Raw genomic sequence first — 16,218 nt, forward strand, 5'->3', positions numbered from 1 at the left:
AAAGAGGACAAAGATAGTTCGATACTATCTGACAATTGTGGCACTATTCAACATCCGAACGATTAGAGGAATGCAAGATATAAAGGAAGCACAGAATGAAATTGCTTATCAGTTAGCAAAATGAGGTTGTGCTAGACTCATTACACCCATCGTAGCTAATTACATATCAAGAGATCTTCAACACTAAATAAACTTTAGTTAAACTCCCAATTAACCAGAGTGTGAACGACATAACCCAAAATGACAGTGACAGTTAACTGGAAGGCAGTTAAAAAGCATACACAAAAAAGATAAATAACCCATATTGTAATTAAAACAAATATATAAATTCTCTGCTCCTTTAAACAGTATAATCTGAAGAATAAATTCATTTAGTTACATAGATTAAATCAGTATTCAAATCAAAATAGATTGCACTGTAAAAGGTATAAAAAAGTATAATTAGAAATGAAAAAACTAATTAGTTTTAAATGGCATCAATATATTTAATAGTTACAAAAGAATCTAACCATTTGAGTTCTGTCTGGCATAAAACATCGGTTGCAACATTTTATTTCTTATAGTTCAATGTGCATATGTTCACAATTATATATAATTAAATTTCATTCTATTGCCATTGAAAGTAACTTAAAAATATTCACATCATCCCCATGCCTTGTCTTCTTGTGTTTTACTTTCTCTACACATTTTTAAGATAATAGTTTACGATAGTAATTTTTTATCGTTCCATAATAAATAAACTTAGCATTTGTAAATTGCAGGACCCTGTAATCCGCATTCCCGTTAATTGACCCTTCAGTTAATCGAAACTTGACTGTATTTAATAATGTATTTATAAAACGATGTAATTATAAGGCTTTTCTTATCTTATAAATTAAATCTAGTATTGACAATATTTAACCAAATTTTTAAAGAAAAGTAAAGTATATTTTGTAGCTAAGGCTTAATATGTGAAATATATTTTTATATAAAAGAAATTAAATGTAATCAAAGTTTATAGAACTGTACTTATGACAATTGTATTTAATTTTACAGACTGCCTACACTTGCAGCTGTACAGAGACAGTAAAGACCGATGCAAGAATGGACCCACCAAGGCTTCTTTGTCTCTAGAAGGTTTCTTAGGCATGGAAACAGGTTTCACCTTAGACAAAGAAAGCAACACTATGGCGTTAATATGCTCGGAAGTAGTCGTCGTCCTGGCTTTTGACTCCAGAGAGTTGCTCATACAGTGGCAAGTCAAAGTGAGGGCAAATTTAGTCGAAGGTAAGATCTGATGCATGATTATTTTACACAACAAAATTCTGATAACGCCGCACATAATGGAAATAAGGATTTCTCTTACCTTGGGTATGATTGTTTCCAAAATGTGTGGAAAACTCTCTCCGCAGTGTAGAACCAAGGACTGTGTACATCCTATTTGTGGATTTTAATCTCAAAGTCTGTCGACTAATCTCTGCATGCGTTGGGACCAAGGATTGCGCATATCTTGGGTGTAGATTAGTTTCAGAGTATGTGGAATTTATATCCTCACGTGTTAGGATAAAGAGAACTGCTCACACTTTGGATGCAGATTAGTCCCAAGGTGTAGAGTCCAATCTTGAAATTAAGGCTTGCCTGGATTAAAGTACTTTGTAAATTACAGTCATAATTTTGTTTACATTTTTCTCCTGCTGAATTTTTACATTAAATTTGGTGTTTTCGTTAATCAGTTTTCTTTGTCCTGCAATAGATTCGACACTAAATGAGTTTCGAAATCTTGCATGAGAATCATAGAATAGTTCACGTTTCGAAATCTTTTCCTTGGCTTCTCTCTTAAATCAAAGAATGCAACACTATAGCATTAATATGCTCGCAAGTAGTTGTCGACCTGTCTTTTTACTTCAGAGAGTTGCTGGATAATACGTACAATGGTTAGAACAACACATAAACAATTCTTAAAATCAATCTAGAAATCTCGTGTCAAAAATTCCTAGAGTATTAGTAGAAACAACGAAACTTATTTACTGCGAAGTAGCTCAAGTTTCGAGAACTTTTAATTGGTAAACTAGTAAATTTTAAATCAAAGCACGAAAGGAATGTGTCGTAAATAAAATTGTACAACAGGTTTCCTTTTAACTGCACTGTAAGTTCAGCGAACTTGGAAGATAAAGCGAAAAAGATCCAATACGATATGTCAGTCGTACCAACTTCTAGTCCACGGTGTCTTGAGTTAAGTCAGACCTATAAAACAAGCAGTGGTGAGCAGGGTGAAAATCTCTATGGGGGCTCCTTTATTGGAATGACTACGACGAAAAATATCAAGGCAAATATATAATTATCATTAATTTAATCAAAGTTAGATAACTGAAAGGCTTTGGGGACAAGAGATCTTAACACTATAGAAAAAACAACTTTCATCCAGCAAACATATATTTAATAAAGCAAAAATATTTTTAAAGCTTCATCAAAATTAATGTTTTTAGCTACCTCATTTAAAGTGGAAATAATTGCTAAACAAAAAGTCTTATTTGGCTCATTGTTGATCAAAGGTAGCTTTTAATCAGCATAATTTAGTACCAAATATCAGTTAAGGGACTGATAGTTGGAAATCCATTTTCACAATAATCTTCAGCATTTTCAGTGCAACTTTTAGCTTTGTCTTTTTAATACTTCTATATACAGGTACACATAGTTAAAAAACTTAAGATTCTTCGGAAATTCCCCCCCCCACATCAGAGGCTCTGGGCGGTACACCCCTATTAGTAACCGATGAATTCATTGTATCTTAATGTGACCCTTGTCTTTATAAAAGTATTCAGTGTTAAAAAAACTCTATATCTACCGGCAAAATTGCTTTGAAAGTAATTTGTGTGCCTTTATAAGTAAAAAACGTGCATTATTAACGAACCACGAATAGTAAGATTTTCCTAAAATTGAATCTCTACGCTATTATTCTGCAATCATAGGCAGCTGGATAAAATAGCCTCACAAAAGGCAAAAGAATTGAAATTTTTTAATTTATTAGAAGAAAATTTCAGTGTTCTTCATTCCGCTTTTCTTTATCAGATTTTCCGCTTTTGAAGCCATAAAAATTTGTAAAGGTATTTTGAAAATTGTCTTCCTATTCACAGCCAATGTGAACAATCTTACTCATCAAGCAAATTGTAAACGAATCATATACGAAACGCATTTAAACTGGAATTCAGTATCATACAAGACGAAGAAATAAATTTTTACATATTCTTATCAAACAAAGTCAAAATTAAATTAAAAGTTTCTTAGAAGAAATTTTGTGTTCTTCATTCCGCTTTTCTTTATCACATTTTCCACTTTTGAAGCCATAAAAATTTATAAAGGTGTTTTGAAAAATGCATCCCTATTTACAGCAAATGTAAAGAATCTTACTCATCAAGCAAATTGTAGACGAATCATATACGAAGCGCATCTAAATTGCAATTCAGTATCATACAAGTTGAAGAAATAAACCTTTTGCATATTCTTATCAAACTAGTAAAAATCAAAGTCAAAATTAATTTTAAATGGCAGCAGTATGTACACATAAAAGTAGGGATTTATCTAATACTAAAGGTATGCACAGAGCAACAAGACTAGTGTTTATTAGAAATGGAAAGCGTGTTAAGCTTAGAAAGTATTAAATAGCTTCAATAATGAAATAAATTCGTATTTTCAATCAAAAATATAATAATGCACTTTTGTTAAAATGCTTGCTTTCAAACACATATAGTAAAATCTTGTCATTTTATTTGCGAGGCTAAATTCATTTAAAATCGAACTTTTAGTTGTGCATATTCAAAAAGGAACCCGAATTAGAGGCATTTGTGAATTAAGTGGTCGGGGATTATCCGAAGATTATTTTGGCTTATTTTGCAGTTTTGGTGAGTTATAATTTAGAAGATTTCCCGCCATATATATTCTTTAGAAAATGAAAGAACCTAACGAAATTTTTTCCTAATACCTATTTCATTAAAAGACGAAAAGACCTCCAGTGTTTAGGGAAATAAGCTTAGGAAAGAATTTGAGACTTAAAAAAAGCTCTACTAGAATAGATCTGAAAAATGTATGCCCTTTATCTTATATGTCTTTATATATGAACATCCTACGTAATGAGATTTAGTGAAACATGCTCGAAAATATTTTGATAAAAGATAATTTAGTGAAATGGAGTGGAAAAAGACAGCATAATTTAAAAAGAGCGTATCTGTTTAGATCATCTTTACATATGTCTTTTCTTCTGCTGCTGCTGCAAATTTCTTTTTTATAAATTCAAGTCAAGCTTCAAAATTGTGGTTTATCTGAAATTTAAGGTGAATTTCCGTGTGAACACTTTCTTTATTTGTGGCGAAAAGTTAGCTTTCAACAGTAGGATTATACTTAATATGTTTTGGATTTTTAAATTCTGGAGCTGTAAATTTTCTTTTTAGTTTTCGCATATGTTATTTACTTTCTTAAACAAAGACATTCTTTTCAGTCTCTATGAACGGAAAAAGTCTTTCTTGAAAAATGCCAGAAAATTTCAGATTGTTTCTGATTTCGTAGAGCCTGGATATTATAAACTACGGCAAAAGAGCAAAATTATTCTTTTTCGGCAGAAAATCTCAAGTTTTTGCTTATTTTAGAAAATGTATTAATATGTTTTATCCGCTCTGTAATATATAAAAGGCCAAGACATTACAAATAAAACGCACCCAATGTTCTCCTTGAACGCTTATAAAGTGAGTTTCTTTCTTTGCTCACACACACATACTCGAGATCATGGTTTCATTTTATGTGGTTTGCCTATTTCTTTTGGTCAAATCTTGATTAATTTATGAATACCTTTTACCACCTTGACTGTCTCAAAATTTTTCACACAAACATATTTATGATCGCCATACAATATTCCACAGACCATTTCTCGAAATTCAAGACGCATACAGCCAATCCGTCTTTTAACGAAGCTCGAATGAACCGAAAGTTTGCTTCACTGTATTAATATTTCGTGTTATGCGCTCCAAAAGGAAAACGTCTTCCTTCTAATAAAACTGACGGATAATCACAAAGAAACTGATTGCATTGGAACATTTACCAGAAAAGTGAATACTGGTTCTTTTTTTAAAGGATCATATTAAAGGTTAATTTTAATTACCGTTCCATGCAATTATTAAATTTGTATTTATATTCTTTTTAAAGTTCAGGATATTCATAATTTTGCGCGACAAATAAATTAGCCTAAAAGTTATGGTTCAACATATAGATATCTCTATTTAAAATATGTACTAATAATTACAAACAATCACTTTCATAACACATTATCGTCTCATACTGTACGCTTATCCGCGCTTCCTGGTTTTCCAAGAAATGGGTGCTACATCTGTTTCGAATAGCCTTTGTTTATGAAACAGAGTTAAGGTTTGATTTGATTAAGGCAAAGCACTCGAAGGCTATCTGCCTGAGGGAAAGAACGCCTTCGTGGAGGACTTTCTGATGGAAACTGGCTCTTATACACGTTACACGTGGGGAAATTCACAAAAATGCCAATGTAGCCTGCCCGTTCGAGAGATTCGAACCTCGGACCGAACTATCAGTGTTAAGCGACTTTACCGCTCGGCCACCGGTGAGCAAACTGAGAAAAGAGGTATGAAGAAAAGAGAGACAGTTATATAATAGGTTTTTGATATCGTAATAGCCTAAATATGGATGATTTTAAGAATAAGTAGTTTTTCAAAAAGCTGCGAAAATACAAAAGCAAAAGTTACAATCGAATATAGTAATAAGTTCATTATATTCGATTTTCACATGTTCAGATTCGCTGTGGCCACATAAAATAATATTAAACATATAGAAAATTGTATTGGACTGTAGCGTTTTTCGTTATATCGCTCGTTATAAAGAGGCTTCGTTATAGCGAGGTTCCATTGCATTTTTTCTTTTAAAATTAAATTTTTCTCACAGATCCTTATTTAACGATCAAATTAATTACAGCAGATCCTCAAATTTAGATTATTCGATAGATTAAAAAAATAATCTTCCAAATGTAAGTTTCTCGAAATTTCTAAAATAATTTTCGGAATCCGCTAGCTTTCAAAATGTGTTTCTATTTTTTAGCTGATGTTGACAATGACACGTTGTCAAATAAGTAATGCAGTTGATGATCAGTAATGCAGTACCTGACAATAATAAGTTTTAAAAGCAAAAGATTTAAACTTTTTTTGTTAGTAGCTCAAAATATGTTTAAGTGAAAATTCGGAGATCAGAATTATAAATTAAACACAAATTTAGATAAATTAGATAAAACTTTATATAATACTGAAAACAAAATTTTCCTCTATTCAAATGCAGCAATTTTCTCTTTCTTTTCCGTTTTTTCAAGATCATTAGATTAAAATGTATGAAATAAAATACATGAAAAACATTTTGACTGGTACGATTTTAATGATATGATCATAAATGTAAAAAATAGCTTTTTTACCTATTATATATAAATAAAATTATTTTTGTAAAGCTTCATATTCAGATTGCATTCGAGCATTAACAGACATTTTTAAGAACAATTGTAATGATAAACATAAAAATGCTACATATATACATGACTTGAAATTTCTGTTTCATAATTGTGATAAAAAATCTGCTATTGTCAACAGCTCCACGATTTTGATTTATGTAACGTAGATCAAACCCCTCAGTTTTACTTTTACATGGACTACGATTTTATGTACAACTCTCAATTTTATTTTTGTGAAGGTTATGATTTATTTCATCATAACCCACGAATTTATTTTCACATATTCGCACATTTACCATAGTGCACGATTTTATTTTCACAATCCACGATTTTCTTTTTACATAGCCACACGTTTTATTTTGATCACATATAATCATCCCCATAACCCATACCACTAATAATGTCATCTTTTACTTTGCATTTGATTAAAATCATGTAACTTAAAAAGATTTTAATATATTTTATTGAGTAACATAAGGAAATATTTCCATATCTAAAATTCATATTCTCCTAAAGAGGCTCTAAAAGTATTGTCTTGCCCCAAAGTGCCTGAAATATTACTTGAGCAAAATGCCGTATGATCGATAATGTTTCATTACACTGAGTGCTGGGCTAAAAACATTTAAAGTAATGAAAAATCCGCCCTACGGATGAAATGCGCGTTTTATACCGAAAGTTTTCATTAATACCGCGAGGTATTGAAGCGGGAATAATTACAAAAACGTTACGGAATGGACGGCTCGACCTAAAGCTTGCTGGGATTGACAGAACTACTCTGCAATTATTTTTCGCTTTATTATTGGAGAGGCAGGTGTATTTTCTGTCCAATCAGCGATGAGAATTATTCAAGGGTGGGGGGAGAGAGATAGGAGGATTCCATGTAAATCTTCTGGAGTTAATGAGGTTCATTTGTGGGGGTGACAAGCATTTTTTGAAATATTGAAATTTTGCAATTAGAAATGGTTGCTTAAGTTTTTCAAGATAAATATGAAATCATCGCGATTTCGCTCTATTTTGGGTTGGGGGAAATGATACAGAAAACCTTCCTTTCAGTATTGTTACGGATAAAGCCAATTAAGTTGCCATTGTTAAATAAATAACTTTGTCCGACAAATTTATTTATTTAATAGCGACAGTGTGCCTTGGGAATATTTGCAGAAGCATAATGAATCAAGCGCTTTCTTCTTCTGTTTAGCTACAATTTTCTTCTTTACAATCCAGAAATAATTTTTGCTTGAATATTTAATTAAATTATGTTCACTTGAAGTTTTGTTCGGTCACTTTTAGTGTTATGTTTTCATTGTGAAAAGCAAAACAAACCTCGGACCTCAAAAGGTAGAAAATTACTATTATAAAGTTTGTTCAATTTGCAATTGCTTTACATTAAGTTTTGCAATGATAAATTAGTATTCGAATATTTCTCGTAATATATTAATATCAAGCTTACAAAATTTTCACTTTTTTAACAGTCCATTGTTTTCTAACAAAAGGAATTGTTCCATTTCTTGCTGTAGTTATTACTAGACAATTATTCGCTAGCGTGTAGAAACACAAAAGTACAGAAGGAATCAGAAACATGCAGAGTAAAACTTAAGAACGCACAAAGTTTAAAATGAAAGTTTTTAAAACACATTACGAGAAACAAAAGAATTAAAGCACCCTGAAAACATTCAATTAAATTCAGACGCAGATCTAAATATTCAACCAACCGGTTAAGCCTAAATTATCTCCCTTAGCACCCTAGTACCTATCAAAAAATATTTTCTCCTAAAATGGACAACTTTCAATGCGTTTTGCATCTATAATTTAATCTATAATTATAAGCACATCCCCTTTTTATATTGGGAAGGAATCCAAATCTGTATCAATAAATTGCTCAGCTCTCATGCTCCGTTGATAAACGATAGCTTACAACATCATTTTCTCTTGAGAAACTAGTAATTTTATCCAGTGAGTGGGGCTCACCAGCGGCCGATCGGTAAAGTCGCTGAACACTGGTAGTTCGGTCCGAGGCCGAATCCCGCGAACGGGCTGGCTGCATGGTCGTTTTCGTGGTTTTCCCCATGTGTAACGTGTATACGAGCCAGTTTCCATTAGAAAGTCCTCCACGAAGGCATCCCTCCCCGTAAGCAGATAGCCTTCGTGTGCTTTGCCATAACTCAACACACCAACACACATCAGTGCGTGGATTTTACTCCATTTGTTAAGTTTTATAATATTTATTTACTCTTTTTCTTTTAAGTCTCTACACAGTTAAAAATGGTATTGCACGAAAAGGTTATTACAGAATTTCTGTCCCTTCTTTTGCTAAAAAAATCATCTATTTCATTGCCACAGAGATCACAGCCTTGCTTCTAGTTTTAAAAATTTAACAAATCGTCGAATCAGCAAATTATCTGTTATGATTTATTGTGCTAGCGTGAGGAATTTTTCATTATCCAGGCTGCACCACAAGAAGGCGCATCAATTTGCACTACTTAAGAAGCAGATAAAGAACTCTAGAACAAAGTTCATATTGTATCAATCAAATTAATGCTATTATTATAACAATAAAATGAAAGCTAATCATCACGGCGATATCCTGGCAAGAAATTGAGCTTAAAATATTATCGCATTTTTATCAGTTTGTGTTTTTTTTTCCTCACATCTTCATGGAAATGAAAATCAGTTTGATATAAGTAACATTTTAGTAATATTCTAAATTTTAAACAGCATTTAGCTCTTCTTTTGATGACCACCTCCTTATGATAATAGCTTCTAAAAATGATAAATTTTTCTGAAGACATAAATAAACATCGCTGTTAAGCATAATCTCTTAAAAACTACCATCGTCACAAGATACCAAAGTCCTCTTAAAGAAGGTTGGTTGTAAAGAAAAGAACCAGCAGAATATGCTCTCCTTTATTCGGTTGTTATTGTTGTTATTGCTGCAAATTCTTTTTATTCATCATTTCAATACTTTACACCAGACAACATTATATAGGTAGTTTTCTTGCCTCGCACATAATTTTTAGTCCAAAGGGGCAACTTACCCGGAAGGCTTATTAATTTCGTTTTGGCATTTTGCGTTGATTCACTATAAATGTCGATTCCCTTTTCAAATTCTTGCCACCAAATATTATCGCTGTGTGTTCCATTTAAAGAAATTAAATAATGAAGAATCTGCATACATATATGTACGTTTCTCTCATTGTGATAACACAACAGTGCCTAGAGCCATCAAAATTTTAATAACGTAAGTTTCCACCCGAATATGGGCATCTGAAAGGCCAAATTTGTAATTTATTTTATTATCTATTTCACATTTTGTAAACCTTTAACGAAAATATCATTAACAAACTCAACGATTTCAAAGCGAGCAATGGCAACACTATACAAAAAATAAATTATTAATAAATTATTTGCAGCGTGCGAAACTGTGTATCGAAAATTCTTAAGATATGATCATTTTAAAATTATTTTTCGATATTGCTGTTGAACTGAATTTTATGGTTTAAGTGCGAAGAACATGATATTCAATAAATAAAAGTAACACACAAAACGTTAAAAAAAAACACCCCTTGGGGTATAATGTAAAATAGCTTTAATGTTACTTTCATAGTAATCTCTTAAATGTAACGTAAAATGGCTTTAATGTAAGGTAGTAATGAAGGTTTCAGATTTTATATTTTATATATTTTTTTACATTAATTTCCTGTTGCAAACACGTAGTAGTAAGACTAAATGAATATATTTGAAAGTTCGGTCAATGAAATCTCGATTCTTTTTTTACTCTTTAGTAAATGAAGTGATAGTTTGTTATAAAATCTCTAAAACTGAGGATCGTTATGTGATTAAAGTTTTGAATTAAAACAAAATCTTAATACCAAAGAAATAAAACATCGCTTTGATCACGGTTAAGGTAATTCCTATCCTTCACATTCTACTGTAAAAGAATAAAGCAGTTTTTATGGCCAAGAATCCAAAGAAAGATATTCTTATGAATATAAAACATTGGAATCTGGCATAAGAAATTGCAATTCGTGTACAGGAGGAAACACTGAGGGACAGGGAATTAAAAGTCTAAGAAGCAGCAATAAAACTGGAAACAAAGAAAAAAACCCCGCATGAACTACTTCATATGAACAACTCTGTTCTAGATGCATGTTCTGATTTTTTTTTCACCGATTCAAAAATAGCAGTGTGTTGTGTGCTTTATCAGTTGGTAAAGCTATAGTACAAATCAGAGAAACGTTTTACGGTCGTAATAGGTGATAAAAAGGTGATTCTATACTACTGTCCTCGAAAAGGAAATCAATGAAGTGGGAAAACTGGTGAAGTACCAGCAAGGAAAACAAACTTTCAGCATTCAAAGAAAAGGATAACAGACGTCATTTTAGGAGAGTTTCAATGCATCCTATTGCTAAACGAAACTCAGCCATTAATGGGGAATATTATGCAAGCCATTTGTATAAATTGTGAAGTAAAATTAAGGAGAAAAAGCGTTGAATACTGAGCCGCAAATTCCATCATCTCCATGATAATGCTGCTCATATGAATATATGCTCATGATAAGCTGTCTTTGCTAAAGCAGGAGTAGTGAAGTATCAGAAGAGCTTGACCACCGACCTTATGGGCCAGATTTAGCTCCAATTAGATTATTACCTATTCTCTAAACTGAAATCTAACATTAGAAATTTAATGAAAATGATTCCGTGAAAACAGGAATTATGACCCATTTTTAGGACTTCAGCTTATATTTTAAGGGGCAAACGATTGCTCGTAAATGATGCTTGATGATGCGATATCGATGAGCAAATAAACTCCATTTTCATATAAGTTAGTATACATTTCTATATTTCGTTTATAAATATATCAGATCATAATATTTTCGATCTAGTTACATAACAAAATAGATTAAAGTACGATTCAAAACGTTATAATTTCTAAATTTTGCAATTAGTAAGGGAATCTTATACGTACAACCTTAAAGTTACTGAGACTTCAGTTTGTGATGTTAGTTCTCTGGGTAGTAATAATGGCGATAGATCTTGTATAATGCATTAGATGACATATTTTTGGAACAAATTCTTTTATGTATGCATGCATTTTTTATTGAATATTCTCTGTATCGTTTCGTCAGTTGTTCCTTAATAATTTCCTTACTCTCTTTAAGAAAAGCATTTCTAATTCATTCCTGTGTTTTTATTTCGATTTCAATCACGAGGAGGGAAATTTTGTTGAAGTGCAGATGAAATGCTTAATGATTCATTAATTGCATCATTAATTGCATATCTTTTCATTTCTTAATGGACGAAACCAAAATGTATAAAAACAAATCAATGAAACATTTGCTCGTCTTCCATATCTTTTATGCGTCCATAATCTTGACTTGTTTACGTGTATCTTAAAAATGCCGATCATCGCTCCAAATACAAATAACAAGCTTGACTCAAGTCAAAAAAATACCACTCGCTGTAACCGAAAGATAAAGAAAAACGGAAGTTTCTAGAGCGCTTTTCTTTATTTATTTTACTTAAGCATTTGCTAAGGAAGCCTCGTCTTAGTATATCAGTAGTTCAATCTCAAAGAAAAAGAAAAGATTTTCCATTTGAAAATAAAATCTTAAATTAAAAACCTCATAATAGGAGTTTTTATGATTTCATAATTATGCAGAGATATTTCTAAAACTTTTCCCTGTTTCTCTGCACTGTTGTATTGGATACACAAAAGGAACACGCAAAGTTAAATTTAATTACTGCATTGCATCAGCGTTTTGAAAATAAATTTATCTTTGGATCCGTTTTAAAAAGTTTCGCTTTATAAGCTTAGCTCAAATATTTGTTTTTATTCTAAGAAAAGCTCAAATCTTAACGAATATACAATAGTAATATTCATCGAAAACCTTTAATTTGAATATCCACTATAAAGAACCATTCTGAAGACACTATATGCTGAGGCTGAACTTAAGATCATTTGGAGCCACATATTAGAATAAAAAAGTTTCAAGAGCCACAATTTGATTTTCAAAAAGTGCAAATATGTATTTATATTCTTTTTTGAAAATAATAGAACAATATTCTAATTTATTGAAACTTTTTTTAGATCATTGTTCTAAAAAAACGTTTCAATAAATTAATAAAAATTTTGCATTTTATAATTTATACGATATGTTTTAAGAGTAAATAAATAATTCCGGTTGCTCTGTATTCGGGAATTAATTTTCTATAGACATCAATCTTTCTATAATACTTATTTTTTTCCCAGCTGTAAAATGAAAGATAAATTTGCTTCTGTTTATAAATACTAACTAATTTCTATAATATAAGTAAAGTTTATCTAAAAAAAAACGAAATAGTGGTCTGTAAATACTGCTATACTTTTTTACTTCAATAACTTAAGAAATGAAAACCAGTAATTTTTTTATATATTTTGCTCATACACACACCTTTGGAAAGGATACAAACGTGTGAATAAACAGCGCGAACAAATTGAAATCTGAGTAGTTTCTTACCTCCTGCCAACCTATATAAGATACTATAGATAAGCAAGGCAGAAAATGTTTTCAGTCCAATAATTTGATAGTGAGTTTTCAATGAAGATCGAGAGTCATAAACTGATAGAATAGTCCTGTCTTGTTTAGTTTTACGAATTGTTTACTATGTGAAAATATTTTGCAACTTATTTCTATGTAAGGAGAATGAAGATACATGCATTATCGTGAGTGCTTCAGTTCGTTTTTGTAGATGACTACGCCCGTCTGCATAGGGCTAACATGATAGATGTTTTCTAAAAAGTGAAAATATTAATCAATTGGATTGGCCATCCAGATCTCCAGACCAACATTTATCGAACATGCCCTCAGTCCCACTCCTGAGCTAGGAGCCAGAGTCCAGCCTTAAACTGCCTCATTTCCAATATGAAGTCAGGATGTGAGAGCTGTATGACTATTAGAGGGGAGCATTCCCCGCATTAGCTTCTATTTTTTGATCTTACCGCTATTTTAGACCTTCCTTTGTCAATGGGCATTACGCATGACTATGAGTGTATACCACGACTGCTGTATCATAGATATTTTTGTATTATATCAATCTATGTTCACACCAGGTACCATCAAAATTTGTCCATAAGTTCTGAAGACAAACCAAATATAAAATGTCTTAATTTTGTACTTTCCAACCCTCCCCTTTTTTTTTTTTTTTTTTTTTTTTTTTTTTTTTTTTTTGCTCTTTACTTATTTTTCAAGTTTTAGTTTCCTCAGCACCCTTAACCCTTGTAATAAGAGTACAGCAGATGCCGTTTGCGCTTATTTTGTAGGCATTCACTGAAAACGAATAGAAGTTTTACATATGTATTGCTCTTGCGCTGCGTTAAATTGTTTATTTAAACGCAATACAAAATCAAAATGGTAACGATTAAAGATTTTTATATGGTAATGAATCTAAAAAAAGCATTCACATGTTTTTTTGTCATGGCACGGACAGTATTATATAATGAAAGAGTGTGCTATGGTGCCACGGAGGATATCACTGCAAATGCTAATTTGTAATTACGTTTTCTAAAACATTTCATTCGACTGATAGTTTGTAAGTTTCGACACCTTGAAATCAAATAAATGAATTTATAGAACGTTCTGTTAGCATGACTACAAATTCAAAGGGTGATAGTAGGCATCAAGAGGAACAATAATTACGATGGAGAATGCTATCGGAATCCAAGTTTAGAAGGTGAAAATCACGAAAATAAACGTAATCTGACGTAACAAACATAACGAAACGCATACGCTAAGGCAGGATTACGCGCTATTGGCGGTGAAAGGCAGCACTGGTGGTTATCATACAGAACAATTCATATGAACAATGGTCCAAATAACAATGGTAAACAGTGGTTATTCACGTAAACAATGGTCGGTTTCATTCGGGAACGACATGGTTGACTGCACGAACTAAGCATATGCTGATATGCATTTGATTTACTTCTGATCAAATGGCAGTGGACATCTGGCACAGCGCATATACCAAGAAAAATGTCCAAGAAATCGACGTGTACGCCACAATGTCTTCGCTAAAATCAATTGATGACTAGTGTAATGATGTCCGCTGCTGCCATTTTGAACAGCAAAATCTAATTTGTCGTAATCCTTTTTCTGGCACTACAAGCTCCATCATAGTCTGCTTGTAAACATGCTGTGAAATAATACTAGACCTATTCTTCACTTAATACTAGACCTTTGTTTTGATCCCTGGTGGGGGGGGGCTTGTCATCAGCCCTTGCCTAGTCTTCTTGCGATTTTTACTGACTAAACGTAATTTGAGATTGCTCTATGACAGTTATTGTTCCACTGGATGCCTTCCCTTAGCCTTCTAAGTTTTTTTCTCATTAACATGACACCTATATATACAGATTTGGACTAATATGTGTGAAGGATCGATTGGCATCACTTGGTATGATTCTTCCTGTAAAGGTGCGAGTCTTCACCATTTATACAGCTAATGGTTAAATGTTAATTTCAAAAATGTTTAAGCTATTCTATATCTTAGGTTATGGCTTAGATGGCTGGAAGCTATGGTTACCAGCAAAAACGTTAAAGTCTTTGCTGGAAGCTATGGCTACCATACGTAATTATATTAATATTAATATAACTATTGGCTCTTTTAATAAATTATGTTCGTGACCATAATAATAGTGTAATTTAATATTGACAATTTCTGATTTTTCTGTTTGTAGAACACCAATTCCTGGTACAAATCGCTCACGTCCCAACCAAGAGTAAACTTGCCAGTGGACCTGCACGGTTGCACCTCTTAGACTACATGTTCTGCCTTACGGCTGGTGTACCTCCTAAACTTCTAGGGATCTGGCCTTTGAGGGAACTGCGACGGTTTGGAGTTGTAGATGGAAAGTTTTGCTTTGAAGGGGGATCTAGGTGTGGCAAAGGTAAAATGTTGCTTCTTCAACCCGGAATAATTTATAATGAATGCATTAAAATTAATGATAATCACTGCATAGAAAACGTAATTTTAATATTTTAATAAACGTAATTTAAAGTTTTCGTAATTTTAATAAATGTTAGTCTCTATTTATATATTGCACTTATAACTATGTACACTGTGCAAAAGAAATGGGACAGTTCTATGTCTCCCGTTCTACTATGCCGATTTACGAAATTCAAACTGCATTTTCCATGTCTCGAAAGCGCAACTTAGGATATATATTAGATTTATATATAGTATTGCTCTAGCGTAGGTATTTTGACACAAAATCAGACTTTTCTGAAATAACATACCAACATTTTTTCCGCACTTCGGTTCAACGACTCAAATTAGGCCTAAATATTATATTTTTTAATTTTTGGTGAGAAATTTAAAACTATTATATCCTGGCGTATTTTTTTCAATTTGAGCCAAGAATAATTCGCTTGGCGAACTTCTTAATTTATAGCAACCTACTTTGCTTTCCTTTTTTTCATTGTTCACGAGCGGAAAAAAAGAGAAACAGTACGTTATTATCGCTTATAATAAATACACCAAATTTCAAAATGCGCCAAAATGTAAAATTACGTATACTATCTTAGAAAATTTTGAATAGAAAAACTCTGATTTTTTGCAGGTATGCTTAGAAATACATCAGCTTTAAGATGATGGCAAAAGTTTTATAAGTTATAATTTATAATATTTTTCGAAAAATTTATAAAAATTATTTAAAAATACAAATTTATAAAATAAATAAAAAAGGGGCAAATTTTATTTGGAATG

The 16,218-nt window shown here is 31.9% G+C and overlaps 1 protein-coding gene across 1 annotated transcript in view; it reads left to right on the top strand.

Moving 5' to 3' along the window:
* The window catches only part of LOC118198310 (uncharacterized), a 73,461-nt gene that overhangs the window by 12,201 nt on the left and 45,042 nt on the right, over positions 1-16,218 (top strand). Inside the window, exons 2-3 of the mRNA XM_035369957.2 lie at positions 1,036-1,266; positions 15,191-15,400. Coding sequence (XP_035225848.1) covers positions 1,036-1,266; positions 15,191-15,400 — 441 coding nt within the window. The remainder of the gene's footprint in view (positions 1-1,035; positions 1,267-15,190; positions 15,401-16,218) is intronic.

The sequence above is a fragment of the Stegodyphus dumicola genome, chromosome 2 (assembly GCF_044657685.1).
Source record: "Stegodyphus dumicola isolate Sdum_Otavi_A_Nest chromosome 2, ASM4465768v1".
Classification (NCBI taxonomy): domain Eukaryota; kingdom Metazoa; phylum Arthropoda; class Arachnida; order Araneae; family Eresidae; genus Stegodyphus; species Stegodyphus dumicola.